This window comes from Myotis brandtii, unplaced genomic scaffold, assembly GCF_000412655.1.
Source record: "Myotis brandtii unplaced genomic scaffold, ASM41265v1 scaffold260, whole genome shotgun sequence".
In the NCBI taxonomy this organism is placed as follows: domain Eukaryota; kingdom Metazoa; phylum Chordata; class Mammalia; order Chiroptera; family Vespertilionidae; genus Myotis; species Myotis brandtii.
In genome coordinates, this window is record NW_005359881.1 from 1,900,306 (window position 1) to 1,921,336 (window position 21,031).

Here is a 21,031-nt window from a genome sequence, read left to right on the forward strand (position 1 = left end):
TGGTATTTTGTGGAAGAGCCACACTCAAGGGGCCAAAGAGCCGCATGTGGCTCGCGAGCCGCAGTTTGTCGACCACAGTTTCTAGGGTATATATTTTTGCCCTTTTCCAGAGGAATTGTGTTGGCCCAAATCATGATTTCACTTGTCTGATGATTACTCTAATGCAAAAATGCAAAGATGACAAAAAATGATAATTTTTAATGTATTTTTTCTTTATCTCCAAATCCCCCATATGATTACACCAAATACCAAGTGAAAAATTTCAAATTATTTGCTATAGTGACTGTAGTAAAGCAATAAATGTATAGCTTCTGAATACATCCTCTTCAAAGGGCGGCTTCGGCATTGGAGGAATTGGGGGCTACCAGGCCATAGACAAAAATTCCCCCGGTGCTGCAGAGAATCAACAGGACAGCACAGTCTTCTTTAGCATGGGAACAATCTTCACTCCAGAAGGTAGAGAACATGGGTCCCCCTTTTTTGAAAATATGTTTTTATTGATTTTAGAGAAAGAGGAAGGGAGAAGGATAGAGAGGAAAAAACATCTATGAGAAAGAAATATCGATCAACTGCCCCCTGCACGCCCTCTACTGGGGATCGAGCCAGCAACCTGGCATGTTATCTGTCCGGGAATCAAACAGGTAACCTCTTGGTTCATGGGTTGACACTCAACTACTGAAACACTGGCCAGACCATAGACTTGGTTTGCTGAACTGACCATCTAAAACATTGAATGGTTTTTCTGAGAACATTCATGTTTCTCCAGAAATGCTTGCCCAAGGCTTCCAGGAGCCACTCCAGCCAATGAAAGGTGGATTTTCTGTGTCACATAGAACATCCAGATTATGCCGTCACAGGTGGTACAGCCACATGTTGCCCTGTTACACACACAGATCAGTGTGACTAGAAGGTAAGGAAGGAATGTCCTCATTCCCATCCTGATCTTGTGTAAGGAGACACCGTCCCCAGAGAAGGGAAAGGCCTTAATGAAAAGCCTTTTGAGGCCCTGGCCAGTGTGGCTCAGTTGGTTGAGCATCATCCCATGTACAAAAGCTCATCAGTTCGATTCCTGGGCAGGGCACATGCCCAGGTTGTGGGCTCAATACCTGGTAGGGGTGCATGTGGGAGGCAACTAATTGATGTTTCTCTCTCATATTGATGTTTTTCTCTCTCTCCTTCTCCTTTCCTGTCTCTCTAAATATCAACAAAAACTTATTTTTAAAAAGCCTTTTGAGGTTCAATGCAAAGTAAATAGCAAGCTCTTCTAGTCAAAGAAGGTTTCTTTTGGTCACAAATATGTGTTAGATGTGTTTCCTACTGTTCTGGTAATACCCTGGCAGTGCCTGAGCCCCCAGTGAATTTTTGGACTAGAAAACCAATGAATGCAAGAGAGCCACCTGGGGCATGACCACCCAGGGAACATCTACAACAGGTCAATGTGCACGTCTGCTCTGGGACTTCTCCTTTTTCACTGCCACTTTCTCCTAAGAGTGACAACCCACACACAAAAAAGCTCTTTTTAATAGGAAAAAAAAGTCTCCCCGTGTGTTTTTTAATCTTACTCTCTTGGGTTTTTTACAAAAACTAGTCTTTCCTTGAGCCAGTTCTGAGCATCTGGAAAGAGCAACATGCCTCTCTTCCTGAAAGATCCTGCCTTTGCTCTTGGAGTATCAAATGAGGCTGATGAGCAAATGTTCAAAAGATGCCCTGAAGTTTGGGAATAAGGTAGTGATGGGAAAGGAGGCGGAAGGGAAAGGATCTTGCTTGGGTATAAAAATTGGCATAAGGAACATCAAAGTGAGATCAGTAAAACACCGAGAAGTAAGGTTCTAAAGCCAATATTCCCTATGTTTGGACGTGGGCCATGAGGAGAGAAGGCTGGCCAAATAGCATTCCTGTGAGGAGGCCACATAACCGCCACAAGAAAGAGTTACAGATCTGCTTTAGGGAGAGTTATTGGTAGAATAAACCAGTGGTCTAAAACTGGATATCTCAAGAAATAAACAGAAAAGCCCATATGTAAATCACTGTATGGTAAATTAAAGGAATGGATGCATTCTTAGTTCACAACAAATGGTAGAAAAGCTTTTTGGGTTGAAATAAAAGCTGAGTTCAGAAAAGCAGTGAAGTAGAGTTAGGTGAAGAAGCAAGAGAGATGATCCTAAGAAAGTCTCTCTTGGAAGAAATCTGATGAGGAGAAGACAGTGATAGGACAAGGCGAGTAGAGAAGGGACACACTGCTAGAATTCCACGTGCTGGGCTGACCTCCCATGTGGATCTCTGAGAAGATGGTGTCAACTCTGACAACCACAACTATCGGATACGCTAATTTATATGTGTACATACCCCATCATCTAGCACAGTATCTGGCACATAGTGTATACTGACTAAATGAATGAATTGCCCTGTAAATTGATATATCATGCGAAGCCAAGGAAATTGTGAATTTCATGCTGGTTAAGGCACTGAAATAACAATTTTGAGAAAAGACAAGCAAACTATAATATGATTTGTAATACACTCTCTACGGTATAGAGGAAACTTGACCTTACAAGCCTGTAGCCAGGCAGCTGCCCAGCAAGAGAAATGAGGGGGGAAATCAGTTTCACCCACACTCTAACTTTTACAGCACAATTCCAAGACTATTCTGTGCTGCAAAATTTTCCAAACTACAAATCTTTTTCCTAGACAGCAGGCAAACACTCTTCTTCCGAGTGCCACAATGATTGAGAATTTCTATCCAAAGAAGCTCCAACATCACTACTGACAATAACATAATAAATTTGAGACTTTGGCAACTAAATTCATGGGAATTCAACTCACAGTGAACAAGGCGGTCATTGTGTTCTTTCTCTGCAATGGACTGGTGGTCTGTGCAGGCCTGGGGAGACCCACTGTGTTCTCAGTAAACTCTTCTTAAAACTCTTACCATCTCACTCATAAAACATGGTCCCCAAAGTAAGAGCATACTTTGTAATTCGCTTTCTTTTCCTCCTCTTTTCTTTATTACAATAAAAGGATTTTCATGGGCCAATGCTAGCTTTCATATTCTGAAGGGATATATTATTCAACTACCGATGCCTTTGTCTCTTGCTGTATTGTATACATATGTGTTGGCATGATTTTTTTTTTTTACTCTCTACATTAGTAAAATCTATTAAAACTAGATTACAGTAGTGACAGGCAAAAAAACCCTAACAAGTTGTAATTGAAGAGATTGCTCTTCCAAAAGATATTTTAAATAAGCATCTTAGGAGATGAAATATCATGGAAGTGTGGGCTGGGGTTCATCTTTTCTGCAGCTGGGATGAGTTTCCTAATTCTCTTGCTGGAAACCGGGTAGAAACCACTGGCAGAGTCAGAAGGCTGGAGCTGAAGCACATATCCCATCCAGGGATGAGCAGCGGCCGCATTCCTTCCGCTGTATGAACGGCCTTCCAACTTTCCCTCCTCACCAGTGCGTGTTTTACTAACTTGTTCTTCATCCTTCAAACATGTGACCTAGTTCCAGACCCCTAGTTTGGGGGATTTCCTGGGGGTGGGGGGTGGGGGCAGATATGGGGAGTTGTTCTTTTATTTCATGGTTGTTTTTGTTTTTTCTGCTTTGTTTTGTTTTTTTATGTTGTTATTGTTGCTTTTGTTGTTATCCATTAAAGGAGAGAGGAGGTGGGAAATCAACAGACATACCAGAGAGGTGCTTAAAAATGGATGCTTTTCTGTTCAGTTTACATCAAAAGAAAAACAATTAAAATATGTATTTTTCAGGTCCAAGTGTAGAACTCTTGATGAACCCGGAAACAAAGTTAAATAAAAAGCCACACTCACATGTGCTAATGCCTTTCAGGTGGGTCTGCTGTAACTCTTTCAGGTAGAGCTGATGACACGAACAGATGGCAGAAAGGAAATATTTTTAAATTATCTGCCAAGTGCCGAGAGTGGGGTGGGGGAAGTGACAGGATGGGCAGTGCTTTCTTAAGCTACCGAGCGTTGCTCAGAGCCCTGTGTACGACCCCGATGTTACCAGGAAAGCAGCTACCACCGAATTCCACCCCAGTGACGGACCACAGTGCTCCCTGCAGGTGATCCCGTCCTGAAATGCTGAGTCCATAAACCACAGGGGCAAAGTCATGTCTCCCATTTCCCCTTCCTCCAGCTGCAGGCTTGATTTAAGCTGTTACACTAAAGAAAGTACCCTTTGATCATATGAGATTATGAAACTGGAAAAAAAAATGATGGAAGAAGAACCCTCAAAGGATATTTTAAACAGACAATCAATAGGTGATAAAAAACAAAATATCCCTAAGGGGTAGTACAAACTGAGGGTGGTCAACCAGAATGGAAAAGACTCTTGTCTGGAAATGCAATTGTCCCATTCAAAGGGTAGTGTCATCGCCAGTTGAATGCCCAGAGGAATACAGCTCTTCCCCAGGAAGCAGAGAGCCTGTGAGCTTCACGGCTCCAAGAAACTGTTCAGCTGAGTATGAAGGGAACCACATAAATTACTTGAATCCTCAGATGGAAAAATTAATGAAACTGGCAAACGAAGTTCACGGCCTAGAAGAGTTAGATTCACTAATCAAATTATGGTGCCTATGATGTATTATTATTTTCTTAGCAGCCTCATCCTTGTGCTCACTTTTACAATGTGGACTCCTTACAAAGAGCACACTTATTCCATAAGGTGCCGCCAGCTGGGAACAGAGCGGTGTGGAACCTCCTAGCTGTTAGCAATCTTTGAGCATCCAGCATCCATGGGAGAATTGGGTTGTGGGTGACTAATAATTTCCATATCAGTAGAACCCACTGTGTTCAGCTGGCTGGCGCACAGATAGGCCAGGCGCTTCTCATTAGTGCTGTTTACTCATGTGTCACTGGCACATTTTATAGGGACCCACCAACTGCTGCCTCCTTTGAGGGAATGAGCCGAGGCCTCTATCTGAAGAGGGGCCTGTCATTTGCATCCGACAGCAGGTGGCTGTATTTTCTGAGCAGGACTCATCCCTCTAAAGTTGAATGAATGGAGCGCCGCACATCTGCCACACTCAAGGTCAAGCATGGGAATCTTTCCCCCTTTATAGGTTGTTGCAGCACATTAACAATGAACGTGCTCTCACTGGAACCATGCTGTCCTCTCTAAATAAAAGCTCTCTGGGCTTCTCCTTGGCTTGCTGCCTTGTTTAGTTAGGCTGGCATTCCATAGGCTAAATCAATTTATCAAACATATATTTGGCTTGAATTGAAACAGTTCACAGGGTTCTGGAGGTAGAGTAGAGCCAAACAGTCTCTATAGCCCCTCAAAAGTGCCTGCCCTGGCCAATGTTTCCCTTGTGGATCCATATTATCTAAAGCAGTGGTTCTCAACCTTCCTGATGCCGCGACCCTTTAATACAGTTCCTCATGTTGTGGTGACCCCCAACCATAAAATTATTTTCGTTGCTACTTCATAACTGCTATGTTGCTACTGTTAGGAATCGTAATGTAAATATCTGATATGCTATATGTGTTTTCCGATGGTCGCGACCCACAGGTTGAGAACCGCTGAAAGGAACTGGAACCCAATTGATGCTTTCACTTTGTTAAATTCTCATCAATGCAAAAAGCAAGACATACCCTGATTTCCTCAAGTATCACACTTAAACAAATAGCATAGGCCAGGAAATTATGCAAACTAACACCCAATTAACAAACAGTATGAATGAACTAAAGGTAGCATGAAAGGAACCACATGTGATATAACAAATGGTGTAAATGAGCTGAACTCATACTTCGGGGCCAATACTGAAGAACCGAATTCTGCTCCTAGGATGACTCTCTTAGGTAGCACATCACAGACAAAAATTTGCACCTCATTGAACCCATAGGAGTAACCTAGCAACGGTGAACCTAGCAACCACTGCTGGAGATGTAGCTAACCCTTCCAATGGAAAGGCAGAGTCCAGTGGGCCTCAGGCAACATGGGCTGCCGAGAAAGGGCCTCAGGGTCAGCTCCACATGCCCAAGGCCAGGGGAAGAGCTCTCAGCGAGCATCCCAAGGGTCCTCCAGCGGGAGCCAATGGTCCCAGCCATCAACCCCGTGAGCATCCTTCCTCAGGGACCAGAACGGACAGGGCTGCTGGTCACACAGCCCTGCCCCGGCACTGCATCTGCACACCCACACACTGCGGTTTCCTTTGGAGGACTCCCCCTCCTTGGACCCATGCTGACAAGGAAACACTCTCACAGATGTGAAACGGCACACTACTGACTCAGCTGGGAGGGACACTGACAATTCCAAGCTGGCCATCAGTGGCCTAAAATTAGCAACAAAACACAAGAAGAGGTTATGTGGGGAGCAGGCCTGCTGGTTGTGGAATGAGGATGGAAAGGCCCTGGGTGTCCAGGGGTTGCAAGACTGGTGGGACTGGCGTGGGATTGCAAGGCAGAGGGTGTGCCAACGTCTCCGGCTGTTCAGGGGCATCTTCAAGATCTGCTGCCTGCAGCTGGGCCACTTCCCTGCCTCTGGGTTTCCCTGAGCAGAGGGGGAGCCGGGTCCTGAGCGCTCAGGCGAAGCTGCTGTGCGGGTTGGAGAGGTGGAGGGCCACAGACACCCCGTGCTCCGGAAGCCCACCTGCTTTGGTCGTCACTTTCAGGAGGTAGCCGTCCAGGTCGATGTGGAAGTGCGCCGCCCGCCAGGGCAGCGCGATGCGCGAGCCGTTCCAGCGCACGGTCAGGTGCTGCTGGAGGCTCACGGTGCCCGTGCCCAGCACCAGGTCCACCGACTTGGTCCAGGAGAAGGAGCGGGTCCTGCGGGCATCGTTCTTCACCAGCACCTGGAAGGGCGAGGCAGGGGAGGAGCAGTCTTTCGTCAAAACGTACTGACACGTCCCCTGAAAGTTAAATGTCCGTCCGTCAAAAGTGTTGTAGTGGGGATCTCCGAATACCGTGCAAACGCCGGGCTCTGCGGATGGGCGAGAGACAAAAGCAGGGTCACAAACCGAGCGCAGGACTCAAGGGGAAATGGGGTGGGGGGCCTGCAGGAAACCTGGAAGGGGCACCCGCCTGGTAAGGGAGGGCCTGACAGAGATGCTCTAAGCAAAACCAACTTAACACAAAATAAAGTTTGGTGGGTTGGTGGTTTTAAAAGTCTGTGCCAAACCTCATAGGACATAGAATGTTCCTGGTGCTTCTTATTTATAACACTTGCGCGTTTTTAAAGCATCTCTGTTTTGGAGCCTTGATATGCATCCGTGTTCTTAATGTAAGGGTTGGAGAAATGGAACTAAGATAATTTTGTAAATAGAACTGGACTAATTTTATAACCCATATAAACAAGAACAAACATAAATAAATAAGAGGCAGCAAAATAAATGACAATATACCAACACAGTGTTATCTCCATCTAACTAATTAAAAAATTTGTAAACATGATAGTTTAAATGTTACTCGTGGTTTTAAACTAAAGCAGTATATTCAACACATATATTTACTAAAGACAAATAAATAGAATTGCCAGATACATGCTCAATACCGCAAGGAACCAGGTTCTGATAAAGTTAAGAGTCTCTATGTGTTTTATAGAAATACAAGGTTCTTATATTTTGATCTGAGTTAGATTAAAAAAACTAAGTCATAAAACCCATCATTTAGTAAATTTAACTAATTCCAATGAATTCACCACTTCAAAATACCTTTCATTCAAATACTTACAAGACCCAAGGAGAGTTTGACATTTTGGAGCATCTCAAAGATTTTTTATAGAAAATTAAATATTATTTATTTTTTTAAAACAAAATTTGACATTGATCTGTTCTCCATCTAAAGCTATTTTATCTGTTTTGACGGAAGCTTGTACAACAAGGAAATGAGGAATTCATTGAGAGAAATTAGCCCAAATGATGAAAGAACTATAACAAAAGGTACAATTTCCCGTCAACACCAGAACAGGTCAAAACTATGAGAATATGACATAAGCAATTGTTCTGAATACCTAAAAGTCAAGACATAGGCAGATGAATCAACAGATCCGATAGGACCCATGGGACTCACAGCTAACATTTGCTTTTCATGTCTAAAGTGTTTGGAGACTACGTTTGTTTTATGTTGTGATATGTTATTTCAAATGGCAATGTTATGTTACTCCATATAAATTATATGTATTTGGAACTTGGTAGATTAATTGTTCTAAGTTTTCCTTATCAATAGTTGATAGAAACTCAAAAAGAGAGTTTGGGGGATGTACAATAATTTCAGTAAACAAATATTTGGAGGTCTGTGTAAAAGACTATTTAGGGAGGCGGGTAAAAGAATGGGGAGGAGAGGCAGGCTCCACAAGGTCAGCAGCAATATTTGAATTCGCCTTCCATTTCTGTTTCTTTCTTACCCTTTTCTTGGTGGTTTTCTCCATTTGACTGCAATTTTGCTCATTTGTTGCTACGCCTTTACCTCACCCCCACCTTTCTGATTCTATATCCCCCCTCAACTAGTGTTCTCACCAATCTAATCACCTCATACAGCAATTTTTCAATCCTTTCTCCATGTGATTACTTTAGAAATTGTCTTATCATACACTTCCCTCACCCTCTAACAGTCTCTCCCTGGCATAAACATGGTGCTTTCTGGTTCACAGGGAGCAAGGCAGTTCTCCTGGGGACTCCCTGAGTGACATCAGGATAATTATAATTCACAGTTGATATTACCATGTGCCACACAAGGGCCTGACCACCCGATGCACCAAACTCAAGAGAAGGGCTTCTTTCAAGTTCTTAACTCCATACTTAGCAAGAAAACCCGAAACCCATCAAGGCTTTTGAGCTTGTAACGGATTGATCTCAGCTTGGAAAGGCCAGCGCATTACTGGATTCGAAATTATCCTTCGGAGAAATCCTCTCTCAGCTGTGCGCAGGCTCAGGGAACACCCGCCCTCTACCCAGAGTTCGCAGTGTCATCTTCTCCTGAACAGGAAGCAATCACGGCTTCTCCTGGTGTCCCGACAACAGTTGAGCAGCAAAATGATCGTTAACAAAAACAGTGACCGCTGCCATTTTCTGAGAATTCTGTACATGCCCTATGTTCTCTATGCCTGCTGATCATGAATATACTACAGGAAAGAAGTATTTAGATGGTCTCCTAACATTAAAACAACAGCTGAGCACTTGGTAGCAAATCCATAAAGTGAATTATTATCTGGTCATTAAAAAGTGTGTAAATAATGTTCATGATTGAAAAAATGCTTATCACATAGTAAGTGGAAAGTGAGAAACATAGTTCTATATTTTTAAAATATATATATATTTATTGATTTCAGAGAGGAAGGGGGAGAGAGAGAGAGAGAGAGAGAGAGAGAGAGAGAGAAACATCGATGATGAAAGAAAATCATTGATTGGCTGTCTTCTGCACGCCCTGTATTGGGGATTGAGCCTGCAACCTGGGAATACGCCTTTACTGGAAATCAAACCGTGACCTCCTGGTTCATAGGTTAATGCTGAAACTATGGAGCCACATCGGCTGGGCCAAAGTTCTATCTTGACTGTCTTAGAATAAATATAGAAACACACACACTAAAATTGTGAACAGTGGTTATTTCTTGGTGACAGTATCATGAGTGATACTTTTTCTTTCTTCCTTATGCCTTTCTGATTTTGTTTTAGTTGTTATATGTTTTTTAAAGAGTCAAAATATGGGTACCTGTAGATAAGGCCAATTATGTGACAAAGCAAATCCTCAAAAAAGAAACAGAAAATATACTGTGTTGAGTGGCCCTGGGGGAGCTTGAGCTGACTCAGAGCCGGGCAGAGAGCGATGAGGACATGGGAGACCGGCAAGGGAGGCCATGTGTGAGCAGGGCTGTCAGGAAAGCGATTTTTCAAGAGGCCCTCACTTGAGGAAGAGAAGGGTTTGGAGATCAGGATGATTTTTCTGGGTAACAGCAATATGGAAGGGGCCAACAAAATGTCATGACCGCAAAGATGCCTGAGAATTATGTGTCGCATTTGGGGACATTTGTAGCATGAGCTAAAATAATTTGGAAGCCTTGGCCCTCTTTCCTGGCACCTCACGGTCCCTATGCCAGGTCCTGCAGGGACAGCAGACACGTACACTGAAGAGTGACTGAAAGTGAGAACCCCAGGGTTGCACAAGTCTGCCGGGCTGAGAAGGAATAAGGCTATGGAGGCTCTTAGGGACACACACGAACATTGTATTCTCATCGAGTTTTCTTCCAGCAGATGCAGTGGAATGAGCTGCAATCCAGGATGTCCAGATGTCTGGTCATACTTTCTGGAGAGCTCGGGGTGATAGTTGGAGCTAAATAAGCAGACTCTTCTACAACTAACCTTGAGAATGTGTAAGTCAGAAGAAGAGGAAAATGCGAGTTTACCCTTGGTGGTACTTTTTTTTTTTAAGTCAAATCATCAAATGTTGTTTTTATTTGTTTGTCTTCAATATATGTATACAAGGGTCTAGGCAAAGATTAGAAGCATATAAATCTGAATATGAACAGTGTCATTTTTTCTCTTAGGTTATGGAATTATGGGTGACATTTATTTTCCTTTCTCACTTATGTGTATTTACATTATTTTATACATTTACATTCATGATTTAAAATGACTATGTACACTTTTGGAATAAGAACATTTGCTTTAAAAAATTAAAAACATTAGATTAGAACATATTACTTTGCTGTTAGATACTTTAATAAGATTGCTATGAGAATTAAGTCGACTACTTCTGAAAACATCATTCCAATGCTTTGCTTTAACGTCATCAAGTACATTTATTTCTGTCCTGGGTGTATTTATTCTAATGAAATGCCTTCCTTCTGAGAGTAGTGATTATTCTCAAAACATCCATCAAAGAAAATTAAGGGGAAATTATACAACTCCATGATATGGAGGGAGAAAGTAAGAGAAACTGAGTAGACTCCAAACCTCTTCCCCCAAAACACATAAAAAACAAACAAACAAACAAAAAACAAAATAACAGAAAAGCATAAGGAAGAAAAAAAAACCTATCACTCATGGTTCTGCCATCAAGAAATAACCACTGTTTATAATTGGGGGCGGGGGAGGGGGGAGTGTGTGTTTGTGTATTTTAACATAGTTAAGAATATCCTGTACTCGAAATTTTACTTCCTCTTCACCGAACATGTCACAAGATTTCCCCAGTCATTAAAATCACTTTGAAAACATAGAAAGTGATTTTCATTGTCCGTCCATTACTTCTGCAAAGAGAAAATTCTCTCCAACTCATCCTATCACACACCACCACGGATCAGTACATTTCCAGAGAAGTGTTCTAACCACGAGAAAATCTATCAAATTAAAAATAAATAAAAAAACAAAGGCTTTCAGCTTTCCTCACACAAATTGCAGGGACACTGGCCGTGTCGGACTCCAGGGTCCCTGGGTCATGCAGGGTCTCCTGGGAAGCCCAGATGGGGAAGAGTCCTCACGATGATGTCAAGTTTGAGTCAAGGACCAGGAAAGGGTGGGATTGGAAACACTGATCTTAACACAGACCCCAGGTTATGGGTCTCGGCTCCTCCTAAACAGGCTGTGTGTGACCTGGACTTTTCTATGCTCTGGACTAGCTCAGGTGCCACCTGGGGACCGGAGGGCCAACAGATGCCCCGCCAAGGATCACGTGCATCCCTACAAGTTTTACATCCTTGGCTTCTTACAAGAACTTAACTTTACTGTGTGAATGTGGCGAGAAAGGGATTGTGGCTCTCTTTCCACCAATCTATAATCCACCAGGTAGAGTTACACATCTACATACAAAATCTAATTTTTTAAAAAGCCGAAACTAATATTTAGTAGGTGCCTGAAACCAATATTTAAAGAAAGAGTCAAGTAGGGATATTGTTAAGAATGTAAATGTCTTTTTACATATTTTCTAGAACCCCAGATACTCACCAACTTCAAACAGAAGAGCAAAGAAAAGCATTCCTACCTTCAAGATCTAATCTAAGATAAATCTAACCCCTAAAGCCACGGCTGACATCCTAGGCCTCCCAACTGAGTGCCCCCCTTCCCCATCTCCCTCCTTCGCTCTGTAGTGGCCCGTGTCTGCCCCACACTTGACACTACCCAGCACAGAGTCCTTTAGTTTCCAGCTGCAACTTCATGAATGCCCCACTCTCCTTCCCTCCAAATCTCTAAAGTGGGACTGACGCATGGCTCTGAGGTTCTGGGATGGTCATAATTTCAAATACTCGACCCTAGAGACACATATGTTTTTCAGTTCGGGGGTTGAAAATATGGCCACCAAATCCATGGCATGATTATGATCATCAATTTCTACCCTAGCTTATAGTTATAATGCCTTAAACTCTATATAAATCAGATCTGATGTATATTTTATGTAATTTCTCCGTGCCTGGCATGCTGCCCTGTTGCCCTGTATATTGGAGTGCGCTCTCTCTCTTTCTCTCTCTCTCTCTCTCTCTCTCTCTCTCTCTCATTCCTCTTTGCACTACTCACAGCAATGCCTGGTACAATACATATTAGGTATCAATAAATATTAGCTGAATGTATGAGCTAATTAATTAAATAATATATTTTAGTGGAAAAAAAATAAACTGCCCCCACTGAACTTCCTAAAATAGATAAGTATTAATGACTGGCATATAGAATTTTGCTTAATTAATTAATTGATTGATTAACTGACCAATGCTCTCAGGACAAGGACTTAAGGCTGCAACTGGAATGAAGGATGCTGACCAGCTGACCTGGAGATGGGGAGATGGTCCTGGATCTTCTAGGCCAAAGCAGTGTTATCACGGGGTCCTTACAGGTGCAAGAGGAAGGCAGGCGAGTGTCATGAGAGGCAGCGTGAGGAGGACTCAACTCGCCATGGCTGGCTTTGGAGATGGAAGGAGGCCTCAAATCAAGACATGCAGGCAGCCCCTAGAAGCTGGACAGGGAAGAAACAGATTCTGCCCAGCAGCCTCCAGAAGATGGCAGCCCTGCCAACACTTTGACTTTGGCCCATTCAGATCCATTTCAAACCCCTGGCCTCCAGAACTTGTAAGATAATAAAGATAATAGGTGTGTATTGTTTCAGCCTCCTAGTTTGTGGTACTTTATTACGGCAGCAATAGGAAACTAATAAACTTCACAAAAACCAAGGCAACTAGTCTAAAGCGACTAGTTTATGCCGGGTACCATTGCCACCATCTCTAATCCTCACTGCTTTTCTACACGTTGTATATTATTACCCTAACTTTTTAGTTGTGAATTTGGAGAGGTTGCCATGATGCCCATGGTCACTTGGCCAATAGCAGTCAAGACAGAGTCCAACCCGGTCTCTTCCCTACCATGACCCGACGCTTCCAATACCACAGCATCCTGTGCAGCTGTTGTTAACTGTTGAGATCACAGAGCTCTTTGGGGGTCTGAAGAAGTGTGTGGACACTCTTCCCTCCAAATGCACGAGTGTGTCTGCTCAAATGTAGAGCTTCATAGACACCCTGTCCTGAGACTGATCAGTAACCTCCTGAGAGCATGAACTTCAGTTACAGCATGCCTATCTAGAAGTTAATTAGAAACGATATCCCATGTTTTCATATTTAATATACTTATAGTTCATCTCCCCAGCTACAGTAGATGTTCCTAAACTCAGGGTCTGCATCAGCTTCTTATCCGTGCCCTTCAGGGCACCTTCCAGAATGCTGGAAACTCACCAAGTGTTAATACAAACTTGCTCTAGAACATGCATTTTTGCCACTCATCATCATCCAAGCTCTGACCTTAAACTAGAAACTGCCATTTATCAATGAAGAGAGGTGTGTACCTCAGCTGAAGAGATGAGCTTCACACCTCCACCACATTGGCGCTCTGCAAACACGGCCTGCTTTGAAAAGGGCCCTGGGTTTGAATCCCAGTCTTACTGTGTAATGAATACAAAACCAGGACTGACTACCTACAAACCTCAGTTTGTTCACTTATAATATGGGTCTAAGAACAGCTACTGGAAGGGTGGTTATAATGATAAGGGTAGCACTGCCAGAATGCCGAGAACATAATAGATGCTCAGGGAAAAGTCATTGTTAGATTTATTCTTATAAACTCTATGCAAATCCAGCAAATAGATATCTGCCGCTGGCTGAAATAAGGCTGGGAAAATACATATAAACGTAGATTTGTTGACATTTTGAGCCCATCTATAAGATGCGGATTGGGGGCTAGAATGGAGTGAGCCTTCTAGGCCAAAAGAAGACTGTGAATAAGTCTTAGACACAGAAAAGCTCGCAACTAGCCCCAGGAGATCCAGAGAGCAATCTGACTGGAGTGGGGAGTTGCTTCAGAGATGTGAGAACCCGCGCTGTCTAAATAAATGGGCCTGAGATTAATTGCCAGCCGAGAAGTTTAAATATATTCCAAAAGGACCAACAGTTCTTAACGTGTTTCCTCTGAGACATCAATCCTGCCCGTGGCTCTGCCAAAATAAGTAGAAATAAACAAAAGCTCTGGAGCTCCAACACGTCCAAGGCTCCCTCCTCTCCACCACCCTCCTGAAAGTTTACCCCGCTCGCCGCAATAAAGGCTCTGAGAATTCTCTAGCAAGAAAACGTATTTCGGTTTACTTGACCCAGCACTTCCCGAATGTATTTAATCACAGAGTCTTGTTTTGAAAACATTACTCATGACTATCCCTCAGCACCAGCGTTTTATAAAACAAACGTTGGGAGACTGTGCGAGGGACCAGTGCAGGAAGCTGGTGCCGGGTCTCAGGGAAGCCAAGTTTGGGTTCTGACAGGCTCTGCAGAAGGGAAGGGTTGTTGGAGAAAAAGCAGAAATTAGTTGCTGGCGGTAGGAAGAAGGTGCGACTGCCGCGGAAATGGGAAGAAAACGATTTATTAGAAAAACAAGACAAAGAGCCGATCCACAGACTTGATGACTGATTAGCAACATGGGAGAGAAATGCCAAAAGTATGAGAAATCACACAGAGGCTCACAACCTGTGCAGCTGGGATAATGGGGGTGCCAGGACCCAGTCAATAGACAGGGATTGGAAACAGCCATTCAACCCTTCATCCAACTCCCCACACAGAACAGTTGGAGAATCAAGGTAGCAACGGTGAATACAGTCCAAATGCAGTACTCAAAGAAGAATGTGGTCTCCAAAATTATTAAGAGCTGGCATCTGCCGAAACAGCATCTTATCAAGAAGTCATATCTTAGGGACCTCGAAGTTTGGCTCATCTGAACCCTGAAGGAGAGAGTACCTACGGGAGGGATGCCGGGGAGGCAGAGCTGGGAGCTTATAGGATGAAAGGGCGAAAAATCAAAGCAGGAGATGTGAGCACCAAGAAGAGAAAGAAAGGACAGTGCGGAGACATGGGGTATTGCTGGGGCCCCTGGTAAGGAGAACGAGTGGTAACACCCATGAATCTGAACTTCACACCAGAGGGAACTGTGGAGTGTCGCTCAGGAGTCAGTTCTCCAAACTCCCAGGGAAGGTTAGAACTCGAGTGCTGTAACCCAAGATCCTGAAGAGGTTAAGTGACCTCGTGAGCATCGATAGCTTTAAAAGGTGAGCAAATACAACTGCTTTCAAATAGTCCCCAGTCATGGAGAGAGAAAAGACATTGGCAAACTTCATATATCTTTGAAGGCAGACCTCCAAAACGAATAAAAGTGCAGTCCATGGAGGACATAGAACAGTGCTTGAAGGTGGGCTCCGGAGTCTCCTGGGCCAGGGGATTGCCCTGTTTAATTTCTCAGACCTCAGACCCTCCTTTGTACGATGGGGATAACAACAGCTTGTACTTCATGGATCACCATGGGGAGTAACTGACAGATGCACAAAGAGTGTTTATCACATGGCCTGACACAGACCTCCCAGTCATAAATCAACGCTGGCACTAGGAGCGATGGCGTGCCAGCAGAAGTAGCAATTGTTGTGCTAAGCTTTGCTCATAGATGTGACCTCCAGAGAAGAATAAAACTGCCTCAGCCCAGCATACAGTCAAGGGCAATTATTATACACTAGAGGCCCGTTGCATGAAGAGATTCGTGCAATAGGCCTTCCCTTCCCCTGGCTGCCGGCACCAGTTTTCCTCCGGCACCCGGGACCCAGGCCGCCGCTCCAGCCGGAGCCTTCAGTCTTCGCTCCGCTGCTTCGTGCCTATGTATGCAAATTAACTACTGTCTTTGTTGGGTTAATTTGCATACTCTCCTGATTGGCTGGTGAGCGTAGCGGAGGGACAGTCAATTTACATGTTTGTCTATTGTTAGGTAAGATAATATGGGTATGTATTTCCCACACAGTGCGCCTCTCAGTGTCAGAGTTTGGGATTTGTGTCCTTACTATGTGTTCTCTCTTCACTGTACTAGTATTTTAGGTGGAACTTGGTTCAGGGGTTTTAGTCACCAGCTCCTTCAGTCAAAACTGGGTTCCTGCCCTAACCAGTTTGGCTCAGTGGATAGAGCGTCGGCCTGCGGACTGAAAGGTCCCAGGTTTGATTCCGGTCAAGGGCATGTACCTTGGTTGCAGGCACATCCCCAGTAGGAGGTGTGCAGGAAGCAGCTGATCGATGTTTCTAATTCTATCCCTCTCTCTTCTTCTCTGTAAAAAATCAATAAAATATATTAAAAAACAAAACAAAACTGGGTTCCTGAATCTTTCTTAAGATTCAAGATGGCGGCCTTGCCCAAAATGCACCAGGTATCTAATAATGAATTTATAGATCTCTTTATGTACAAAAATTAGGCAAGAAAATCACTTGTAACTGAAAGATTTGATAATGGCCCATCTACTGTATACAAAAAAATAACTTTCCCAAGCAGAGGTCTGAGGAAACCACATGATATGATGGAATAAATACTAACCTAAGCAGGTAAAATAAAAACAGCAGATTCTCATCCCAGTATGCCCAGTTAATTCTACAGTGAACGTGAGCCTCCGTGTCCTCACCTAGGAAGTGGGAGGGTTGACTCGTTAAAGTCTGTTCATTCATACAATCCCATGGTGCTAAATGCTGATGAACTTGAGTGACATAACAACTTTGCTTTTTCTCATTCCTGATGGAAATTACACACAATTAATTTCAGTTTAAAACTGTGTATATTTTAATGTTGTAAATAAAAAGACTGAGGGAGATCATCACTGGAAATGTCTCACCCTGAGTTACCAGGAGAGAAAAAAAACCTGGAAAAATTAGTGGACATGGACAACCAAGCCAGTTCGACATGTGGGTGAGTGCCCAGGAGACCAAACATCACTGCTCTGCACTTGAACTTGGGAAGGTGGAGGTGTCACTGGGCAGATGACAGCCTGGGCACTGTAGTTGGGAAACTTCTCCTAATGTCCTCTCCTGTCTCCCATCCTACCAGTCCTGAAGCCCCCCAGACCTTGTCTTTCCTTTCTGTCATCACACTGAACACAATGACCTAGAAGTCAGTGGGAGGAAGTCCAGCCCAGGCCCTGGGGCCAGACTTCCTTTTGGGAATCCAGGCTCCACACTCACCTTGGGCATCCCTCTGAACCACTAAGCTTCCTCGACCATAACATGGCTGAGGGAATTAAGGAGGATCAAATAAGATAGTCCATGTCAGGGTCCCGACACGTAGCAGATGCCGAGTAAATATTACCTCCTGCTGCTGCTGCTACTGCTGTTATTGCCATTGCTGTTATTTGATGAAAATGATGATGACTGTTAACTAAACAGTCAGAACTGATGGAGTACTATCATACTGTGGGGACCAACAGTAGGCGGTGGATAGAAGATGACCATTGCCCCGCCAGTGTGGCTCAGTTGGTTGAGGGTCAGCCTATGGACCAGGAGGTTGCCAGTTCTATTTCTGGTCAGGAACATGCCCAGGTTTCAAGTTTGATCCCCAGTAGGGGACATATAGGAGGCAGCCGATCAGATCGATGTTTCTCTCTCACCAATGTTCTCTCCCTCTCTCTCCCCCTCTCCCTCTCTCTCTCTAAATCAATAAAAGCATTTATTATAAAAAAAGGATGACCCTTAATTACTTCAGGCTCCTCCTTCAACTTTGCACCAATTCACAGCCCCAGAAAATTTAAAGTAACAATATCCCTTAGGACAGAACAACATATAAAACAAACAGATTTCCTCCTCTTCCCTCCAATGGCCCTGCCCGTGTGGGGTTTCCTAGCCGCCAAGCGTGGGACAGTTGGGTTTCATTTGCCGCCCTGTCTGCTGGTTGGGCCTCAGGAGCAGTGACAACCCCAGCTCCAGGTGCTCATGCAGAAAGTTCAGTGGCCACTGAGCTTAACACCTCCTTGGCAGGGCTGGGGTCCACACCACACATGCTTATTCTACAAGCATCTTGAGCTCCGGTTTCAAATTTCCTTGCTTCCCCAAGTTAAGGACAGACTCTTGGTGTTAAGGGACCTGGAGCTGCTTACAGTCTCGGAGGCCAGAAACCTTGCTCACACACAGAATGACTAATTTGCAGAACCTCTGTCAGGGGAGATTTCTCATAAAATGGGCCCCAAGGTCGCTGTTTCATTAAATTGTTGTTGCAATCCCCCTCCTGCAGCTACTCTTTAATTGGTGATAGCGGCAGCCGTGCCAGAAGCTTCAGTAAGATGTGCCAAAACCAGCCAGGGCGCTTCCAGGTGGGTGCGTGGAGCAGGCGGGAGCCCTCCGCACAGCAGGCTCACTGGGCTGCACACAGCTGGAAACTAACCCTTGGGGGGTTTAAGGAGGTCACCTGGCAACTGTGAGCCTCCTTGCACCCCGAGTTGCTGGAATCTGATATTTCCTGTTACTTGTGGGACGTGTTGTTGAGGTTAGTTCAATTAAACGCACATCTGTGCTCAGTGTAGCCCTGCCCGCCCCTGTGTTATGTAACCATGAACTTTCCTTTTGGGTTGGGAGACTAATGGTTGGGACTATTATAGCTACAGGCACAGCTTCATGCACCTAGGAGACCGGGGCTGGGCATTCATGGTGGGTGTCATTGGCTGCCTCTGGTCTTGTAGATGGTTGAGATTAAATTCTTTCTCATTCTCTCTCTCCCTCCCCCCGTCGTATCTCTCTCTCTCTCTCTCTCTTTCTCTCTCTCTCTCTCCACACACACACACACACACACACACACACACACACACCTCTTATCAGTGAAAAGTTTGCTTCTAAGTATAATTTCTATGTCTGAAAACAGATATCCTGCCAGCAAAGAATTTATCTGCTTCAGGTCTCTGTTGGGTGGTTGGGTCAAGATTCCACTCACTGTTTGCCGACACACAGTAAGATAATCTCACATAAACCAAGGGCTATAAGCACAAGGGACAGCGGCCTTCGTGGCACCTCACCCTCAGTCCCATGACTCTGGTCCAGGCACAGCGGGACTCACTTTGGGCTACAGCTCATACGTTGGCAAGAAACAGCACGTGTACAAAAGTGTCCTCAAGTTTGCTCAGCTCACTTTCAGTATTTTATTTTCAATAACTCATCTAAACCCAACGTAAATCTTTTGCGTTGGGAAAGGAGAAAGGGAGAATTCCTGTGTTAGTAGAACCCAACGATGCTTTTCATATTTCCTTCGGGTCTGATTTTAAGAGGACTCTTTTTTTGCTGTTTTTAAATAGCATCATCATCGCCCTCTCAGACCAACCCTACAAAGCCTACCCTAATCCGGGGGAGGGCAACCAGTTAGTGCCTCAGTGGCAGCTTCCTACCTACCGAATTCTAAGTTAACCACAACCTCTGACTATTGCAGAGAGAAGCCTGTGAAATGTTCTACCTCGACTTCCTGTCCTCTTTCCTGTTCCTTTCAGAGGCCTGAACAGCGCCCAGCACTAGCAAGACAGGCCGGCATAGCCAGAGGGCGGGAATAGGAATTCTGTGGGGTTTTAAACAGTGCAATGTCACCCCTGCTGACAGCAGGTGCCTGGCACGCCTCTACCTAGTGCAGATAATCCAGTACTGAGGCTATGCCATAACCCATCTCACTTAAGCATGTGCATATATGGATCATTTATCCCCGCCTGTCTAAGAAAGGATTGCATGTAGTTGACAGGCGTGCGGACTAGATGATTCCCAACACTGAGGGCAGATGTAGACGCTGAAGCCAGGAGGAAGCTCATTGGTCAAAACTGCATGCCACTGGGGGCAGGCTGCAAATTAATGTCTAGCTTTCTCGCAACTAGATGGTGACGTTGTTCCCACGGTGTAATTATGCCTTTATAGTTTTTCCTAGGGCGAGGCAATGAAACTCCAGAACATGTCAATTGCATCCGGAGGCTTCTGGTCTGTCCCGGCTCACGCTGGCAGCAGGACACCCTCGCCTCACTCGCCGATCTCACGTAATCACGGTGAGTTGAGAGGGAGTTACTGTTGCTAGTAAGGCAGGTGTTTCTTTCCACACTCACCTCTGCTGTTACCCATTTGGAATATCAATGGCTCTCAGCCAGGGGCGATGTTGCTCCCTAGGGGACCTTTGGCAACATCTGGGGACGCTGTTGATTGTCGCAGCGTTGGGGACAGGACTGTTCCCACATCTTGTTGGTAGAGACCAGAGGTGCTGCTGAACATCCTACAACGCACAGGCCATGCCCACAACTGAGAAGTATCTGGCCGATCTATCAGGAAGAGCGAGGTTGCAAATCCTGCAGTAGCTAATGGGGTACGTATACGTGTGATTTTGTTGGAATAAAACCATTTTCTGGTTTCAGAAAATACTAGCCTTAGTTTTTACTTCAGCCTCTAGGTGTCTGCTCTAGAAACCCACATATCAGAGGAGCTTTCCCAACGGATGGAGGAGGAAAAAAGCCTGAAGGTTTCTTCTGGACCCTGGTTATAATGACAAGCGAATTTCAAAACAGGAGGCCTCTGGCCACAGCTGGAGGACACCAGAACACGTCCACCTGGATGCGCTCGTGCTTACAAAAGGTGGGAGTCGCCCGCCTCTTAATGCCATCTGAGCAAGTAAACTTCGCCCAATAGGATGTGTTTTGCAACCCTGGTGGGAGAACTGCTGGACAGCAAGAGAGTAAACAGATGGAAGAAGCTCGGAAGGAAGCTGAGAAATAGCCATCTGATGATGTCATTGAGAGCTGGACCGAGAACCACCACATG

The 21,031-nt window shown here is 44.6% G+C and overlaps 1 protein-coding gene across 2 annotated transcripts in view; it reads right to left on the reverse strand.

The window, feature by feature from the left end:
• Positions 1-21,031, reverse strand: part of BMPER (BMP binding endothelial regulator) — a 205,435-nt gene that overhangs the window by 57,307 nt on the left and 127,097 nt on the right. For both annotated transcript variants that reach the window (XM_014541094.1, XM_005868076.2), the window contains exon 12: positions 6,608-6,937. In XM_014541094.1, coding sequence (XP_014396580.1) covers positions 6,608-6,937 — 330 coding nt within the window. The remainder of the gene's footprint in view (positions 1-6,607; positions 6,938-21,031) is intronic.